Source organism: Hetaerina americana, unplaced genomic scaffold, assembly GCF_022747635.1.
Source record: "Hetaerina americana unplaced genomic scaffold, ioHetAmer1.1.p SCAF_15, whole genome shotgun sequence".
Lineage (NCBI taxonomy): Eukaryota > Metazoa > Arthropoda > Insecta > Odonata > Calopterygidae > Hetaerina > Hetaerina americana.
In genome coordinates this window covers 3,000,000-3,019,572 of record NW_027286625.1, presented here as the reverse complement: position 1 = coordinate 3,019,572, position 19,573 = coordinate 3,000,000, and the positions used below count along the sequence as shown (strand labels likewise).

The following is a 19,573-nucleotide window of genomic DNA, read 5'->3' as shown; positions in this document are numbered from 1 at the left end:
ATATCAAAAGTCAGCTGTTTCCAGAAATTAATGTGGGGCTGAACTTTGGATATTTCGGGGAAGGAAGGCAACTGCCTTCCCTTGCTTCTGTGCTTATACCACTAGAGCTACTACTGTTCTGCACCTGATATCTTAATCTTGCCACTACTTTTAATGTTGAACATTGGTGGAAGTCAGTATTCAAGAGGGTGGCACAAAGGGATGTTCTAAATGCCCGCACCCAGTAAAACTCATACCCATTTTTAATGAAATTTCTTCATACTTTTAAAGTATATGCACACATAAAATATTTAACTGCATATCATGCACATTGAGAAACATTTTCGAGGCACGCAACATTTTTTCCTACTTTCTCAAAGAAGATATCGTGTATAGGTGAATATATTCAGCTGGGTTTTGTGGGAGCTCTAACTAATAATATTATAAGCACAATGACAAATTATTCAGCTGACATATTTATTAAAGGGAAGAAAGATAATTATGAAAACAAAAGACATTTCCCCTGCCTTAAACATGTTTACAGCTACGGATTCATATAGTGTTTAAACCCATAAACTTGTAACTCTAAGCACACATTATAAAATCCTACATTCAGGTAGGTATTTGGCAAACTATAAAAATGATTATTGCTGATTCAACCTACATTGGTTTTCCTTATAAGATGATTCAATTGGAATTATACATGAATATGAAGGGTATCATTCTGGAGTCAAGTAACTACATAATCCCAGTTACATATGGCATCAGTCATTTTGGGCGACATTGGAACAATGAATTATCCTTGGGTGTAGGCAATTTGTAACTACGGCCCTTGGACATAGGCAATCAGCGTAACTTATACCTTGGTGAAGTTCTTGCAGACAATTTTCGTGCCATCTTAATAAACTAATACAGGTTGCAATTGGCTTCAAAATTTGTCAATCAACATGCAGAATATATAGAACAAATTATTGCACAATATACTTTAACCAAAACTATTGATTTTCCAAAAAAAGAATTTTATCTGTCACTTCGGTCGTTAAAAAGTTGAAAGCATGGTGATTTCACATTTTAAAATATGATACAGAGCGATTGCTATTATATTAAAATTTTTGGCATAAGCATTTAACTATTATAAGCCGAACAGCTTTCACATCATTCCACAGTGACAAATAAGTAATTTTGATCTCCTTGGTTTACCTCCCAAATCGACTTCCATATTCTCCATATTATTCTTAAAGCATATTAATATACAGTATTACCCATCCAGATTACCAGAATAAGAATATGTGGAAAACAACTAATTATTCAATTCAAAAACGTTTCTATCCCAAAAATTAGCTGATTACTTAATACTGAGGCAATGAGTGGAATACACATCATGAAATTTTTTAGCTATACAATTTTCTGAATCACTTTTCTTCGAAAACCTCACCTTCACCTTACTCAGCTACATACTTAAATGCAATAAACAGCATTCATAAACATTTTGGAATAATAGAAGTTAATTTCTTTACACAAAAAGGTTTTTTCAATTATCTGAAAACTAGCTTTTCTTTGTCACACTTTTATTCCACACAGTGTATCAATTATGAAGTATTATTTTAATTAGGAGAATTTAAGTAGCATAATGCTTCGAATATACTTTTATAGTTCCAAAAATTGAGAGTAATCAAACATACCCGGGCTCTGGCATCAACTTGAGCACCATTTCGTAGTAGTATTCTAATAATATCAGCTTGGTTAGCTCGAGCCGCAAGATGGAGAGGTGTCTCACCCCTGACAGTTGGAACATCAGGATTTGCTTCATGTTGAATGAGATATATCACTATGTTCATGCAACCCATAAAACTGGCGACATGAAGTGGTGTCAGTCCAGACTGTCGAAAAAAATATGATGAAATTAAACAAGATAACTACAGTTTTATGCCACAATTACATCAGGTTTCAATTCAGAAGGACCGGGACTTATTGAATACATATGCTCTAAAATTGAATACGGCATAATCAAAATTAAATTCAATTTCATCACGGTTCACAAAATTTCAATTAAATCACATGAAGAATGTCTTATTTCTCCAGGGAAAATTAAAAACAAGGTTGGAGACCAGAAGGTTAAGTATATCTCATTTGTTGTGCTGAAATAAATAATTCTCAATGCATACAAAAGTAAAGTAGGTATTTTGACTCACCTCAGTCGTTGCTTCAATGGAAGCACCATGTTTCAGCAACAATTCGACCACTTTAATTCGGTTTTTCTTGCAAGCTATGTGCAATGGAGTGAAACCATTTAAGGCTCTTGCATTTGGATCTGCTTTTCTGTCTAAAAGGAGTTTTGCAACTCGAACATGACCACAGTGGGCAGCAACATGAAGTGCTGTCAAGTAATCAACGGTGACCTCATCCACTGGTGCTCGGTGATAAAGTAAAATTCTTGCAGCATCCACATGATCTCCTTGGGATGCCATATGTAAAGGTGCCAATCCATTCTGAAAAATAATTATTGATTAAATAATAAATGCATGCTTTTGTAGCCACAAACTGCTCTCAATTTTTGGCAAGGTTTTAGCATTTATAATTTAGTAATTTATATATTTTTTAAATTCAAGAGGTAAGCTATGTTTATAGACAAAGAGTATTGTATTTTTCTGGAGATAAAAATTTCATTATCACTATACTGTAAGGAATGTTTTTAGCAGTGCCTTCAATAAATGTTCAGATACATGGTAAGAGGTAATAAATTTGAGTGAGCCCTGAACAAAAATCCATCTCTTTCGAGCAGGTTAGAAAATTTAGCTCTTAATTTGGGTGTATGCCTTAAATTAAAAAGTGATGATAAATTAATAAATTTGATTTGATTTAAAAATGACAGGCTTTGTTATCTCATTCCAACCACATTTCACCTTTGCTCAAATGTCTGGTCCTATGGCTCTGCAAACACTTTAATTTGAGAATTGGGAATCAATTACAGATCAATTTAAATCCTGGATAGTTGAGCAATCCAAAGTGGGAGATTAAATAATATGTGCATTTCTGCCAAGTCAGAGCATGCTCCCCATGGTATGGAATCAGAGTGAATGAATTCCATCTTGCCTAAATTGCTAGAAGATATTTTAGCTGAGGCAATTTTTAATGCTGATGAAACTAGCATTATTTGTAATGCGTATCAGGGAAGACTTAAGAATTTTTAAATTAAGTGTATTCTGGTTGAAAAGAAATCAAAATAGTGCATTACATGTCATGACAGCAGAAAATTGAATAGCAGAGCAACCTTTATCATGTTAATTATGCACCTAACAGAGCATATTTTTTGTTGAAATTACATAGTGAATAAATAAGATGATGTTCTTGGTTTAATAAATTACTGTAGTTTTTATATTATAAATCAGTATTACATATTTGTCATGATATGAGATAATGTATGTATATTCACACCTAAGTAACTCAAAGTCACAGAAAAATGTCAGTACGGAATCCATGTAGCATGACATATTATTAATGAGAAATATTTCAGTTGATAAATTTTTTTTTGCTCTAACTAGTTTCTACCATAAGCACTGGAAATTTGGATAGCCATGCCCATATTTTATACTATATTATGGAAACATGATGCAAAACTTAAAAGGTATTGTATTAACTGACAGCAAGACCTATACTTCTTTTTTCATCTAAATAGTCTCAAAATTAAATGTCATAAGTTGACATTTTTTACCCTTAAAAAATCACTATCCTAAATTAGTGTACTTTTAAATAGATATGTTGACATTTAAAACATACCTTAGTTTTTGAGCTGATGGGCGCCCCTCTCTCAAGGAGCATGTCCACAACCTGCTCATGACCAGACCGAGCAGCACAGTGTAGGGGAGTCAATCCATCCCTTGTTTTTGCCTCAATATTTGCACCTTTTTCAATGAGGAGTGAAACATATTTGTTTTACCCCATTTGGCAGCGACATGTAAAGGAGTGATGTTATGCTGCAAAGAATTTATCAGTGCATTAAGATACAATAAACACATGACAGAAGTAAGTTTCATATGAGGTATAACATATATACATTAAATTATAAGATCATATGACATCTCATTACTTTTGGCATGTAAATCTTTATTTATATTTATTCTGTTCAGTAAGAGGATCACTCGACACGTTTTTTTCCTTTGCTGATGCATCATTAGGCATTGCAAAGTAAAAAAACTCAATCTATTTGGTGTAGAGGAGTCATAAGAGAAAACCGAAAACAGGAATAATTATATTGAGAATAGATGTACTCAATTACTCATATAAACAATAGTTGAAAAAGAGAATAAAAAAATACGTATGTACTCAAGAATGTACACATTTGTTGGAAGTACAATTGAAATGAAAGGCAAATCTCTCCAATCAAGGTGTAGGGTGCACCAACCCCAAAATAAGTGTCTACCTTGTAAAATGACTTCACTTATTGTTCTAGACCAACTTCCTTTACGATTACATTGGATGGAGTTGGTATGTCAATTTGAAAAATTCCATTACTGAATGCGTTTTTTTAGGTCTGTCAGAAAGACAAACTAAACACTAGTTAATTCAACTCTGGGTAGTTTATTACCTTTGCTGAGTAGTTAACATCAGCACCACGTTGTAACAACAAGTTGGCAATGTTTTCATTGCCATAGTGAGCAGCAATGTGAAGAGGAGTGAATCCACTTTTGGATGTAACATCTGGATTGTGATCATTCTGCAATTCACAAAAAGATACATGAAAAAAATCACAGTTTATTAATGTAATCAAATTAAATGAGAAAAATCGCATGACGCTCTAGGGAAAAAGTTACTAAAAAAGAATTAAATCTAGCAATTTAATATTTCTATGGAAACACCACAAAATTTTGCTATTTGAATGGGCAACTAATTATATACTTATTTTGCACATGAAGAACTAGCTTGGTATAATAATTTGTTCATTTTCTACTCTGCAAAATTCACGACTACTGAACAAGGGGGGTGGGATGAAAGATCCATTTTCCCTCAGCTTCTGATGGTACATTAACATTAAATCTGTGGAGATAGCTTGATGATCGCAATTATGATTTGAAGAACTGTACAAACCTGAAGAAGAAGAGCTGCTGCTTTGCAGTCATCTTTCTTGGCAGCAATGTGTAGAGCTGGTAGGCGTACCTTTCCACGTGTATCATTCTCTAGTAAAACTGTTACTACTTTATCATGCCCTTGCTGCATGGCTACAGCCAGAGGTGTGAAACCATCCTTTGAAAGAAAGAATGAACCAATTAGAGCATTTATCAATATGATCATTGTATAAAAATATGGTATAATTTTAAAGAGATTCAACCTTGATTTATGGTTTTGAAATATTTAAAGTAAGACTGTGAGAAAGAGTTTTATTATAGAATAAAAAAAAAGGATTTGGAGTGCAATTGTTAAAAACAAATGACAGAGCTCATATTTAATGTTCATCAAATAATGATGTCATCAAAATTTCTCACCTCTGTTGCCAGGCTTTGATTGGCTCCGTTTGCCAGTAGAAATCGGACTACATTGTCATGATTTTCTTGTGCTGCCATGTATAATGGCGTAAAACCATTTTGGGACTGTACATTTACAGATGCTCCATTTTGAACTAATATTTTTACAACCTCTTCTTGTCCAGCTAAAAAAGAACATGAAAGCATATTTTTATATGATATGTACATAAATATTCTATGGTTAAGTCAATGAGTTAAGGAAAGAGTATGCTTTTAAATGATGGAAAAAACATGACTGTACCCCTAGAGTGACAGAAATTACGAATGATGTTTTATAATGTCTTATAATTTTATTAAGTGAATAATGGGATTATGAATTAGGGCTGATTTTAGAATACACTGACATCAATCACCATCCCCCTTAATAATCCCAGGGCCAAATAAAAGTGCTACCTAAGGACTGTTCCAAAATTTTTCTAAACCCTGTTAATCCACATATTCTGTAATGAGTAAAATTACTTTCCCCCATTTTCAGAATCTGTAGATTCATTCCTTCATGGTGTAGATCAGCAAAATTCCAGAATCGATTAATTATTAAGTTATTTTCCATGTAAATAGACACGAAAAGTATAAATCTGTTAATTCACGGAGATGATAACATTTTTCGTTACAAACCATGAATATGGTATTCAATTGCCACTGGTTTAATTTTTTAAACAGAATTTTTATTCGATTTAAGTAGCATAAAATTCGAAATCAAATTTGATCAATCAATTATTAATCTTGCCTGCTGGGTTTTGATGCGCAGAATGAGACTGGCCGCGTGCCATCTCTTCAGGTAAAGTGAGACAGCAGAATATGAGAACCGAAAAATGAGTAAGACAGTCATAAACTGATCGCAATGGAAATTTCCAATGAATTCACGTCATTGAGATAGCCTGGCCAAATCTATTCCAACAGTTTCCCTTCTAGCAGGAAATAAAAAGTAAGGAGCCATCATGCATTTTTCTGCGAATGGGCGTAGATAAAGGTTTGGATTTCAATAATCTCAAAAATAAGTCATGAACATGATAGGTGATTCGATAACATTATTTCTAATTCCAAGTGAGGAAGGGCCAAAAATCAGCACGAATAACAGAGAATTGAGAGAGGAATGCGATCTTACCTAGGGATGCAATGTGTAGAGCAGTGTTTCCTTTCTTTGTGGCAGCATCAACAGTTGCTCCCCTCTTCAGTAGTTCGGTGACCACATTTACGTGGCCATCCTTGGATGCGAGATGGAGCGCGTTTAAGCCGTTCTGAAAAGGAAGAACATCCGAATTTAGAACAATTATTTTACACAAGGTGAGACACTGCCGTATTCCTTTAAACATTATAAACGTCTTGTACAGTAAGCAAATAACGTACGATTCTAATTTCGTTTGCAAAATACGGCGGATACTGAGCACAAGAAAATAAAGAAATCTATCTACGAAATATTGGATAGAAAAACTAAAAAAAACGGAAGCGTAATCTTATACACAAATCTCTAACAAATATAAATCGAGTTAAAAATAGTTTCATCAGAATTTATCACAAGAAAATGGCATACAAAGTAATTGAAGCTTAGTTTATCTCACTTTCATTTAATGAATACTCAGATCCTTTAGAATATTTGTAAAAGAAATAGCCTTTTACTTCTGTCTAAACAAGGATAAACATTTGCATGATTACATTTCCTCCCACGAAATGAAAAAATATGAATTGGAAGCAGTATCAGGTATATAGTTTTATGAAACATTTTTCGGAATCCACCCAACAGTAATATTTACTGTTACTCGATTTGGATCAAATAAAACGAATATTAGAACGCGTATCATACCAGGATAAGATAGGTTCTTGAAAAGTTTAATTTTAAATTAATTACAAATTGCAGCATGTTCAGGGCATGCAAGCAAAATCCTGAGCGCACGGAACTTCAGGGGCACTTTTAACTTTTGGGATCAAAGTCTTAAATCTTTTTTGACAAAACGAGCTTCGTAAAAGTTTTTCATCTTTTATTCGTACAAAACAAGCCATAATAACGGTATATTACGGCGTTCCAACTTGTGCACGAAGAAAAAACCATCAATCATGGTCCTCGATGTTATTTACTAAAGGAATGACTATTTGATAGTTTTTCAGCATTAAAGATACACAATTTATAATATCTAAAGCCAGAAATAAAACATACCACTAGAATATAATTATTGACTAGCATAAAAGTACGAAAACAGTCTGAATGGAATCAATGAAATGTCCGGAAAATATTAATGTAGTTCATCAGTGCGATTACGAGCTATAAAAAAAGTTGGTGTCTCACCAATTTTAGATCTCGTAAATTTGAAGTAAATGAAATACATTTATTGGTCCATCTTTATAGGACGATAAAGCTGCCCTCGTGCACATCATTACAAATGTGAATGACACGAGTGACAAGCTAAAAATGTTGAAGAAAATATACTCCCCGACTTTCTTGTAAATCTGCACCTTAATTGTAGCCATGCTCTTATAAACTCAAGTAGCATGGAAAGGGTGAGAAAATAACGCAGCTGTTCAGTGACCGATTCTACAGAAATATTAAACCATTTAATAATTATGGCCGTAATTCACATATTTGCAATACATTTGTAAATCGATTCGTAGCCCGAGCATGTCCTTAGAATTTGGGCAATTCAAATTGCGAAAGTCGGGGGGTATCGTTCCTCAAGGTTGTGCGTATGAATATTAATTGCATTCATTTCAGAAGCACTAAGATCTAAGTAATGAACATGAAGATGATTTGTGAACATATTGAAATGATACGAAAGTATTGACTTTCGTAATTCATATTAATTTCATTTCAATATTTTACGCAAATTTCAAAAATGTACGCCGGAGACAACAAATATGATTTGTGAACATTGTTTATAATTCCTTTGCGAGGAAGAACACACATTAGCAAACAGAACATCCCCATAGTTTGAAAAAGTTACAATTATGGAGAGATCTCTTCCACGAATCCAGTTCCATTTTCTGTAAATGCGAAAAAAATATGGTTAAAGGCTTCAAAAAAATATAAAGCTTGATTCAATTTCTCTCAGATTCATCTATAACCATCCAGAACCACTCTCAAACTTATGGCAGAAAGCATCAATACAATACGTTTAAAATGGTGACTATACTTGTAGTTGTGCTTTTCGTGGATAAGGTAATCTAAAATGGACTAATACTTTTAACTTGTCATCGTACAATAGCCAACCTACAAAGAATACAAGCAAATAAAACAAAAACTACTTATGCATATCCCTTATTCATAGCTAAAACTAACCTTCGGTTAATGGTAGAGAATGAGATTCATTTCTGCTTTCGGATGACTACGATCTCGTTCTCGTCTTCAAACATGTTGTATTTAAAAAGACTGTCAACTTCCTAAATCACAATTTTATGCTTATTTTAATTACAACTGTATGCAAACCCATATTGTATCCGAGCGATAGTAATCGAACTGATGTCAAGAAATATTGGATTGTGACGAAAAAACTACGATTAAACCGTTTAAAGGCGGCCTGAAATATAACTCAAACCAGGAAAAGAAAAAAAACGGATAAATATGAATATGATCAGATATTGGAAGATTTTTTATGAAGACATAGAAATGAAAAGGGACAAAATCGAACCAGAAGCGGAACTATACGAGACTGTGGTAGAAAAAGCAACAAACGAAAGAAAAAGCTCCGAATCAGACCACATTCCTACCGAGAGTTAAAATCAAATTTTACAACAGTTCATAAGATGTGAATGAAGATCCAGATTAATTAGTTTAAGAAATCAATCACTTATTCGTATTTCCCAAGGAATAACGCGGCACTTCAAAGCAATTCTTGTATTACGATGGAAAATTGTATGAGCTATATACTCAATGACGATGGTCACTGAATTCTTTCATTACTGTACTTCTAATTGTAAAATACACGGTTAACTTATTTTGCTGCGAATTCTTATTATGTATTTATTTCTTTTCTAACCTAAAATATGTTTCTAAATCAATATAATATCTACTTTTACTGAATTATCAATGCTGCTAAACTTTTATGTATACCTTCCTGAAAATTTTTCAGAATTGATTATGATACAAATATTACTATGCACTTGTATTTTTTATTGTGGAGAGCGCATTATTCTTTAGAGGGAACGAAATGGAATGAACACGAGTTGCTAAAAACCGTTAATCAGTCAGCAATGCCAAATTTTGAAATGAATTTAGAGCGAGAGAAGGTATAAGTTTTTTCTGGCATGATACATGCTTATCCATTTCTTTGAGCTTTTGAGGTGTGGGCTGCAGCCATTTGTAAAACTCGCAAATCATTGTGAAACAAAGTTGTTGGAGATTCGATATGTAGTGGGATCAGGGATAAATAATGACATGGAAGAATAACTGCTTACATATTGTCAATAAAGTCAGTAATATGCAGACTTCATGGTCCCATGAATACCTTATCACATGTCCCTTGGTATCTAATCAAAACGTAGTGGTAAAAAATTTTTATTCACTCACGATTTTCCAAAATATTTTGATTTTATATTTTCATAGGTTAAAGAAAATCAACTCAATGTCTGCATATTTGGTCCAACAACGATAAAAGCAACTCTCGCGTCTAAGTTAAGGTAAGCCGAAGAATTGGGAAATCAAAGATAGACCTGTACTAAGACCATCTACCTCCTTAGGCCAGACGGTGCTCGCTGAGGACTTAAGATCATCCCCTCGTTATCAAGGATGACATAATCCGCGTGATTTATCCCTAACAGAAAATGATCTCTTTTGAGGCTAGGGTAAGTCCCTGGTCGATGGAAGTTCTGGAGAGGGGATTTAAATCGATCTTCTACCTTATTTGGAATATATTACTATTATTTGCTAGAAAATCCTCGAGTAATACGAATTGAAGTTTTATAATTCGATTTCACAGTAACCACATGACTGACTACAGAGAGAGATGTGGGTGCGATCCTCGAACTGAGCAGGCAATTATTTTCCGGCAAATAGGTAGCGACTAGCTACTAGTAGTAGCAGCTAATGGTAGCGGTTAGCTAGCGCTAGCGACTAGTGGTAGCGGTCAGCTAATCAACGTCTCCCTCACTTTCGTAAGTTCAATTTTAAGTCTATTTCACAGAATAGATATTTCGTTATTTTCCTGTTGGTGCCTTCTATTTCCCTTTTCGGCAATTCAAAGGGAAATTATCTTTAGAATTATGATCCAATAAGGAAGTTGCCGCCCCGCTCTTTTTCAAATATCGTTTCTGATCATTTGAAATAAGCAAGAAACGGTAAAACTATTAGAAGTCTGTACCAGAGGCGAACAGACTTAAGTAAGTGGCGTTTAAATTTAGCTGTGCGGTAATTGTGCACCTTCTTTTCTGTACTTCACGTTATAGGCACGACACTGAAGAAATTCGTCGATTCCAAAATTATCGACAAAACAAATTATGACAAGCCGATTATGAAAATTACTCGGAAAAGTTGTTATTTTCAGTGGACGATTGAAACGATGCTGAAGTGGAGCGTCGATTTTTTTCAAGAGGCACTTCGGTAATTTAATCCCGCCAGATAATTTCAATTCTTCACATGAAATACTGTAAGATTTAGCGTACACGTGGGTAATTGTTACTTAGAGGAGGTATCATTTATTATTTAGTAGGCCGGCCCGTCTATACTTTTGTTCGTAATTCATAGTCCGTAGCTCAAAACTACGATGCAACACTGATCAGCAGAATTGGTTGCCCAAGTTTTCATATGGCGTGCCACGAAATAACACGTGAATCCTTCAATAGCTGCAAAAAGCCAATTCTGAACTTCCTCAATTTTCCCATATCGGTATGCATTTATTTCTATATCAGAACTAGCAATGCAGGGAAATTATGGGCAGATGAAAGTTCATTTAGCACAGGTCTGCGGGGAACGAAGTTATAGGGATAGGGTTTCCCCAATTGGTATATTAATGAAAGTACGTTAAGTGAGGTTTGATGATCTAACTTTTATGTGTATTTGTATAGAGGAAAGTTTTGGTGCGATGCAGTGTAGATTTCCAAAATATGAGTTATCCATAGAACTTTGAACATTATGGTGGTAGCATTTATTTACTGTTAGATACAATTTACAATTCCCTGGGAGTATCTGATAAGTGTTGATTAAAGAATTAGATACGAGGAGAAGAAATTAACATTAAAAGAAGTTTCATTACAATTCTTCTAAGAAGAAAGTAGCAGTAGCAGAATTGAAGTATATTGAAGAGGTAGGAGTAGAGGTGTAATTAGAGGAAGAAGGATAGGATGTAAGCCCTCCAGTAACGAAGTCTAAGAGGCAGCATTAAGACTGACTAATGCCTTACTGACAGGAAAGAAAGGCACCTGAGTATACTTAAGGCATCAAGACATCCAAGGAATTTCTCAGACCCCACACCATATCGGCAGATTAGTCCACCCGGATGATATGAGAGAAATAAACTCTCGCATTGAAATATTTAAGCACCACATTTCTTCGCGAAATTCCCGCTCACAATACCAAGGTGAAGCACCAAGATGCCTGACACCAAGTCGTTTGTCAAAAACTTCATAATTAAAGTTCATTATTTAAACAAATTACAACTCTAAAGACTGGTGTGTTAACACGCCCATGACACGTCTTGCGGCAATTGACAGAGAATGTTTTACATGCTCGAGTATATTCTCTAGGTCGAGCGGCCATTGACGCAAAATATGCTACCCGTATTAGTAATTCTACCAAAACAAGTACCTACAACTAGCTACCGGTACAAGTAATTGACTTATATGAAATACAAAATAAACTCGCGATTATTATTATTACCATTAATTATTTTATATAAATGATTTAATAAATTTGTTGGCCGCCAAAATAATATTGTCTACGTAACGAACATAGTTCATAAAGTATGGTATCGATAAATATTCATTATTCTTTGTAATGTATCTAAAACATTTGACAAAGAGATCACAATGTTCATTTCACCTAAGAAAAGTAGGCAGTTGTTAATGAAAGCACATCAATCGGAGATGGTCTTTAGATTTGCGGACAATTGCACATGTAGTAGTGAAATTCAAAATTAAACAAATAAATAAGTAGTCACTAAAGTGGAACCGCTGGAAATAAGCTACGGGTTGATAGTGGATATTATTGATATAAAAGGCTTGACAATTACCAACTTACTAAGTGTACATTCAAATCATGTACTGTAGAAAGTATTTCAACAAATAAAAATCTGAAAATTAAATCGCCTTGCAAAAATAGCAATACCAATCCTTGTCAGGAGTTCATAAAGAGACCTAATGATTAGGATGTTGAATTTTAGTGTCATCACGAACTGATATGTAACTTCTGTGCAAGTTGGCTAGCACCTACAGATAAATGAACATTGTAATATAAGTCTTCGACTCATAGGAAATTTTTATAAACGCAATGAAATTTTCGGTTTTTCCACGGTACATTTATGTTTAATTTTGGCCCATGAAACTACATGACATCACGTATCTTTGATGACGCCAAGCGATACAGACTGATAGGATTAGTAATTCACTGAGAAAACTTTTTCTTTGATGAAATACAATGCCGTGCTATTTAGTAATGTTTACTCGCTTCACAAAAAGACGTGTAGTAATTAGATTAGTTTACGACTTACAATACCAGTTTTATCGCAAAAACGCGCATACATACAATAGGTATGAAAAATATTAAATTTTTTATGACCAAACAAGGGTTTATGAAACTCCTCACCACTTTATACGATACATAGCGATAGTTATTGAGGGCTAAGATTTCAGTTGTAACTTTATACAGTACAGTGTGCGGGGACCTGATTAATTAAGTAACATTCATTCTTTGGGTGAGTCCTGGTTTGAGATCATTCACATGTATATGCATAAGGAAATTTCAGAAAAAATGTCTTGTACCTTGGTTAGGTCAGAAAATTTTCAGACCACCCATGTATATATATGTAAATTTACTATGCATATAGCCCTTTTTAGAAATTTCACAAAATATTCAGCCAAATGTTTTTGTTTTCGCTGTGACTTGGTTACACAATTGAAATTTTGAATTATGGCTTGGCAATGGGTATCTGCCGCCAAAACCGGAATTTTAAAACTCTAAATTACCGAATCATATAATGTTATCTGGTCCAAACGTTTGTTCAGATAAGTGCATTCGCGCTTTCTTTTCTAAAAATCCAGCCAGAAATATAATTATTGAAATATTAGTTCCGTGCAAAGAAAATACGGTTAATATTAGCAATTCACGTAAATATCATTATGATACATTTTCGGAATTATTCGCAGGAAAATTATGTGATGTCTAATCTAAAGCACAGCATTTAGTAGTTAATACGCTTGAACGAAAGGAAAATTATTACCATTTAGAACGAGGAAAAACAGTAAACTGTATGTGCATACCAAATATCGTATAATGGCTACGAAATAATTGGTAATTAAGGTTATACAGAAGGCGTAAAATGATGCACCGAGCCCGTTTCAACATAAAAAAACCACAATAAACAGCCCGGAGGTTGGTTTAATAGGCGAGGGTAGAGATCACCTAAAAAAGGCTGTCCGAAATAGTTATTCGCAGCCTTCACTTTTAAGAGTACGGCTGGGGTTGATTCTTCCCATAATATTCATACGGCCATAGTTACCGTTCCTTTTATTCATTCTTCACTTTCTTTTACTCCGCTTCAATCAGTATACAGTAATCATGTTTTCGGAGCAACACTTAGTAAACAAATGATCTAAGTAAACCAAAATGCCTAATTATACAACATTAAGCATAAGAGGTGGTTATTAGCTACCATATAAAAGCGACAAAACAGGCCTACCGTAATGGGTTTGAAGTACCAATATATCGTGAAATATTACCCACTCGCCATGCAATTTAAACTCTTGAAATTTAACCATTCCACTGAGTGACTGCAAATATTTGTCTTCATTTCCGTAAATGCAGAATAATGTAAATGTGGATTTACAATACAATTGAGACAGTATTAGCAGAAGGAAGAGTTATAATCACTATACGAACGAATTTTTCTCTCTATCTTGCCGATATGTTACAGTAGCGAACCTAAATGCCTCAAGTGTACGTTGAAGCAAGGAGAACAGTGGACTATGAAATTAAAATGTGACTGCAGACCTATACTTAGAAGCGCATCTTTGCTCCCCACCTATAGACGATCATTTATCAACCAGACAAAGATAACAAGCATATTGGTAGGAAATGACTGCATTAAAAATCAACTGACTGCTCAAAAACAGTGTTAATAATAATTTTTAATATCTTAGATCCTCCAAACTCCAAATAGATAAGGAAATAAATCTAGCACGAAAGTTACAGCACTTTTTCTTTCCTTCTGTAGGGAATAGCCCTAGTCGCACTAAAGATTTTAAAATAGCCCTTAGGCAGGCTGATAGCAAAACATTCAAGAAATACTGCCTACGAGATGGCTAAATCCAATCCGGATCCTTCGCGTTTTCTAAAGAATTCCCTCACACTAATCTCTATGAGTTATAAGTTTTGTTTGACGGTTGTGTGCCCTCGTCTCATGAGAAGCACGGGAAAGGCATACTACTTTGAGGACAATGAGGAGGTTTTGGACTAGAATTGCATCCAAGAAAAATAAATTTTCATTTCCCCTCTTAACAAAATCCGTAAATCTATCATATGACAAACAGGCCATATCCTGCTCAGACTGTGATAAGGATGACGATCTTAATAGCACACCAAAGATTAGCACTGTGCACGCCAGTTTGGGAAACAAATTCATGAATTCCAATGTACGTCTTCAAATACGATAAAAATTACAGCAAATTAATGCCTGTCAATTAATACATAAATAAAGTTTCACTTTTTATCACGACTCCAGTTCTAACGTGACCACAACATTTTTCGCCACCGTTGAAATTAGAAATTAGGTCGCGGTTTAAGTGATTACATACTGAAACTAGATTAGATGCAGGCATTGTTTGTTGAACAATCCCCATGCCAAAGCATCGTTTTACTCGATTTAGTGGACGCGTTCAAAAAAGCCCTGGCCAAGATGCATTAGTATGTAATAAGTTTTTTTGAGTTGAGTTTCTGGTGCCTCATAACCTCAAACTTAGATAGCAAGAGGACCTCTAAAAAAACCATGGTTACCACTATGTACTTAGCCTTATTAGTCTCGTCACTCCGAAGCAGCGCGTAAAAAACTCGTAAATAATAGTTTAATTTTAAAAATGTTTAATAAAACAACTCTATTTTATCTTCCTTACACAGCGGCGTTTCCAATATAGATTAAACTTATTAAAAACATTTAAAGATGGGTCCTTTTCTGATGACATCAAGAACATAATACGAACCCCAACGTATTACGGGAGGAGGGATCACGAATACTTATATCAGATTAGAGAGATAGACTGCAAGACTGAAGGTTTAAAATGTCATTTTTTCCAAGAACAATAAGAGACCATAATGCTTGTAATCGAAATCCCCCAGGAGTCAGTTCGACACAATATGTATTAACCTACACGGTGGGGACTTCGCACGGTTATGTACATATATATATATATATATATATATATATATATATATATATATATATATATATATATATATATATATATATATATGTTTTTGCAGGTTCCCCCACCTTCCCCCATCCATTTGAGAAACCCTAGCCCCCTCATCCCTTACCCTTTCCTCCTGGTGCTGCACCCCCTTGCTACACACTTTTTTGGTGGCTCGCAGGGTATTGATGTAGATGTAGATGAAATATCAGGGCGCCCAAAATGGCTCACTACAGCGGCTAATTATCGGAGGGCGACAATATCGCCTACATTTAGGCTACTTTCCCCTTTCTCTCAACTCGAGATCCACCATCAATGTTCTAAGTTAAGTGGTGATCTAAAGGATTCACACCTTAAACCACCATTTGTCGTCTGTCACTCCGAGAAGCTTTAGTGACCTATCCCTCCCGACTGTGAATGCCACGCCCAGGTATGTTATATGAGGTCCTATTTTCATATCATACTAGCGTATTCAAATCGTCGCAGGTTGTCTTTGGAAATCTCGAAATACTAATTAAAGTAATTTTCTCTTGTCATGGTTGATGGGGAAAAACAATTCAGTTTTGCCACATGTAGACTCTTTGGGTTGTTTGGTTTCCCAAAAGAAATACGACCTCACCTCTCGGTGTCCTGGACTCGATGCTAACGATTTCAGAATTTCCTTTCGTTACCATTGATTTAGAATGTGCTTGTACCGCCACTACGAAAGGAAAACCTACACACTGATGCGCGGAAAACTACAACGAATTAAAAAATTGTCACGTTGCATCTTTTTGTATTAAAAATTAAAATCTTGAAAAATGTAATAATATTACAGAAAAATTGCTAGTCCCAGAAAGAGAAGTTGACATTTCCACGGAGTAAAACAATTAGTTAATTCACTATAATATTTTAAAATGGGAAATTTAAAATCATTCAATGAAAATTGTTGTTATTCCAATAGATTAAAAAAATTCATAGAAAAATTCCACCTAGAGTGTTCCATTTCTAGCCCTATATACATGTAATCCAAGCTACTCCTAGAGTAATTTATGCTTTCGTGAAGGGGTGGAGCATAATGTTATCTGATGAAATCAATCAGTCTCATGAGTCAAGGAAACGTTTCTTCCTCAATGATGTAATTAAATAATAATCCATACCTTGAAATTGACTTAATCTACACCATGGTGTAAGTGATTAAGAACATTAGATGAAAACGAATGAATATTACTATTCTGATTTAGCATAAATAGTTAAATGAAGAGGATATGAATCGAAAAACTTCATAATGAATAATTTCTATGAGAAATAAATCAAACAGGCAGTTTACACAAGTACACAAAACTAATCCTCCTTTGATGCTACATTTTCTGCAATTTTACAACTATGTTGCCACTGAATTCTTATGTTGGTATGGGCAGCCTAGGAAACACTTTTCTTTCTTCTCTAGGGTCAAATAATTTTGTTACTACAGTTTTTGATGACCACAAAAGTAGCACAATACTATATGCATTAAATAAAAACCCAAACTCTAAACAGCTAAGATCATCATCATTATTATAGAAATATGAACCAGCATGAATTGAAATTTATAAACAATCTGAGCATAACTGGAAGATCTAATACTGATCGCATGAACGGAACGAAGGATATTTTAATTCATTTTGATCTAAGACATTTCCACAAAGAAAATTAATTATTTAAGTCCCTTTGGATATTTTTCATTTTGAATGTTTCTTTTGGTGAGAAGACTACCATAATTGTTTGGGTTCTTAGAATATTGGAAGGGAAAAACAAATAATTTTTGATTTTTTAAACAATAGAAAATGTCAAAATATTTCCCATTGGAACAAATATAGCCAATGCGGACTTTTAATTTTTTTAAAACGATCATTCATCACTACTTTCACGGTAATCCAAGGAATTCGGTCATCTTTTGACTGTTTCGTACCTAAGATCTGTACATCCATCACTTTCCTTAAAATACCTTCCATAAACTGCTCAGAAAAGATTTTTAAAAAATTGCTGTGGGAGAAAACTTATCCGTAGTACACTAACATATAGGCATATTTAACTGCAATACCTGGTCATAGCAAAACTAAAGTAAGTGAATATGACCTGGAGAGAGCACTTAGATCAAGAGTTTATTATGAAGGTTAAGTTTATTGCCAATTATCTAGCCGTGGTATCTCGTACATCAAGGTTCTTTTTCAGTATCAATTTTTTCCACGCTTCCAATGTTTTCCCCATAATTTTTGTCAGTATCGCTCTGCAGCAAAATGACGTCAATTCGAAAAAAATAGTGTTACATTATATACTTACTGCATTGGATGTGTTGATATCAATGTTGGACTTGAGGTATTCTAGCACCTTGTCAAGATTGCCAGCTCTTGCAGCCCTGAGGAATGCGGTGTTTCCATCCGCCTGAAATAAAATGAAACAAAATATAAATAAACAATGCAAAACTACAGAACAACAGCTCAAGCTTACTACTACAATTTGCACATATTCAGGCATAAACTGGCAATATTAAAATATGAGTATCATATCCCAAGAGTTCATTCTGCACTATAAGTTACAATTTCTTAGAAAATAGGTCGAGAAAATGTATAAAATAGAAAATTCTTTTTACAAATCCTTATCATTTTTTTCTTGGGTTGTTTCGATTTCACATAGGAAGGCATGCGTTTGTAGACAATGCCTGTTTATATTTCATGGTTTTGAAAGCTTTGAGAGAACTGTGAACCAACAAAAGTAAAGCAACCTATCACGCAGTTTTATTCAATTTTTATTAGTCAACAAAAATAGCCAAGAGTTAAGTCAGGAATGTGCATGAGCTCAATTTGGCACTGCATATCTGAATGCACTTAGGAGTGTTATATTCCATTTAGAAAATAAACCGTAATATTTTAAGTATGAACTTAATACAGTACAAAATTGTACCTGATTTATTGCCTTATGTGTCTTTATTATTACCATAATGTACTCAGTTATTTTGGCTAGATATGCATTCAAACTATAATTCTTTCGCCGATTCGATATTATTTACACATTCTCAATTGTATCAATGTATTACGCCATAGCCATGCCAATGACTACTGCACGTCTGTTGGCAAAGAAGGTGTGTTAGCCAACAAATATATTCTGACAGCGTATTTTTTCTTCATATTCATAGCCAATCGTACGTCCATCTTCTTTGAAGCAGTGTTTTTATTTCTATAAGCATTATACCAAAGTTTCACTGCCGCTAAGGTTATTGCCCAGGAATTAAAGTGGCCAGGAACTACTAGCACACGTTTATTGCAGCTATTCAGTAAAGCGAAATGTGTAATCCATGCATTTACGATACTTTATTTCAATAATTCAGACTTACTTACTTTTCAGACTTACATTACTTATTCCAAAGTAAAATATAATAAAAGTTCGCATGCTCGACGCTATCATTTATAAAATGAATCCACAAATAATTTATTCAATTACATACTAACTCACATACAATTTATCTCGAAGCTTCACAAAATGTATAATGTAGAAGAAAAAATACATGAGAATTCCTA

The 19,573-nt window shown here is 34.2% G+C and overlaps 1 protein-coding gene across 1 annotated transcript in view; it reads right to left on the bottom strand.

Annotated features, from left to right (window-relative positions):
• Positions 1-19,573, bottom strand: part of LOC139686746 (ankyrin-3-like) — a 445,728-nt gene that overhangs the window by 38,407 nt on the left and 387,748 nt on the right. The window contains 9 exon segments of the mRNA XM_071583777.1: positions 1,662-1,859; positions 2,172-2,468; positions 3,757-3,902; positions 3,905-3,953; positions 4,565-4,693; positions 5,065-5,220; positions 5,460-5,623; positions 6,604-6,736; positions 18,339-18,440. Coding sequence (XP_071439878.1) covers positions 1,662-1,859; positions 2,172-2,468; positions 3,757-3,902; positions 3,905-3,953; positions 4,565-4,693; positions 5,065-5,220; positions 5,460-5,623; positions 6,604-6,736; positions 18,339-18,440 — 1,374 coding nt within the window.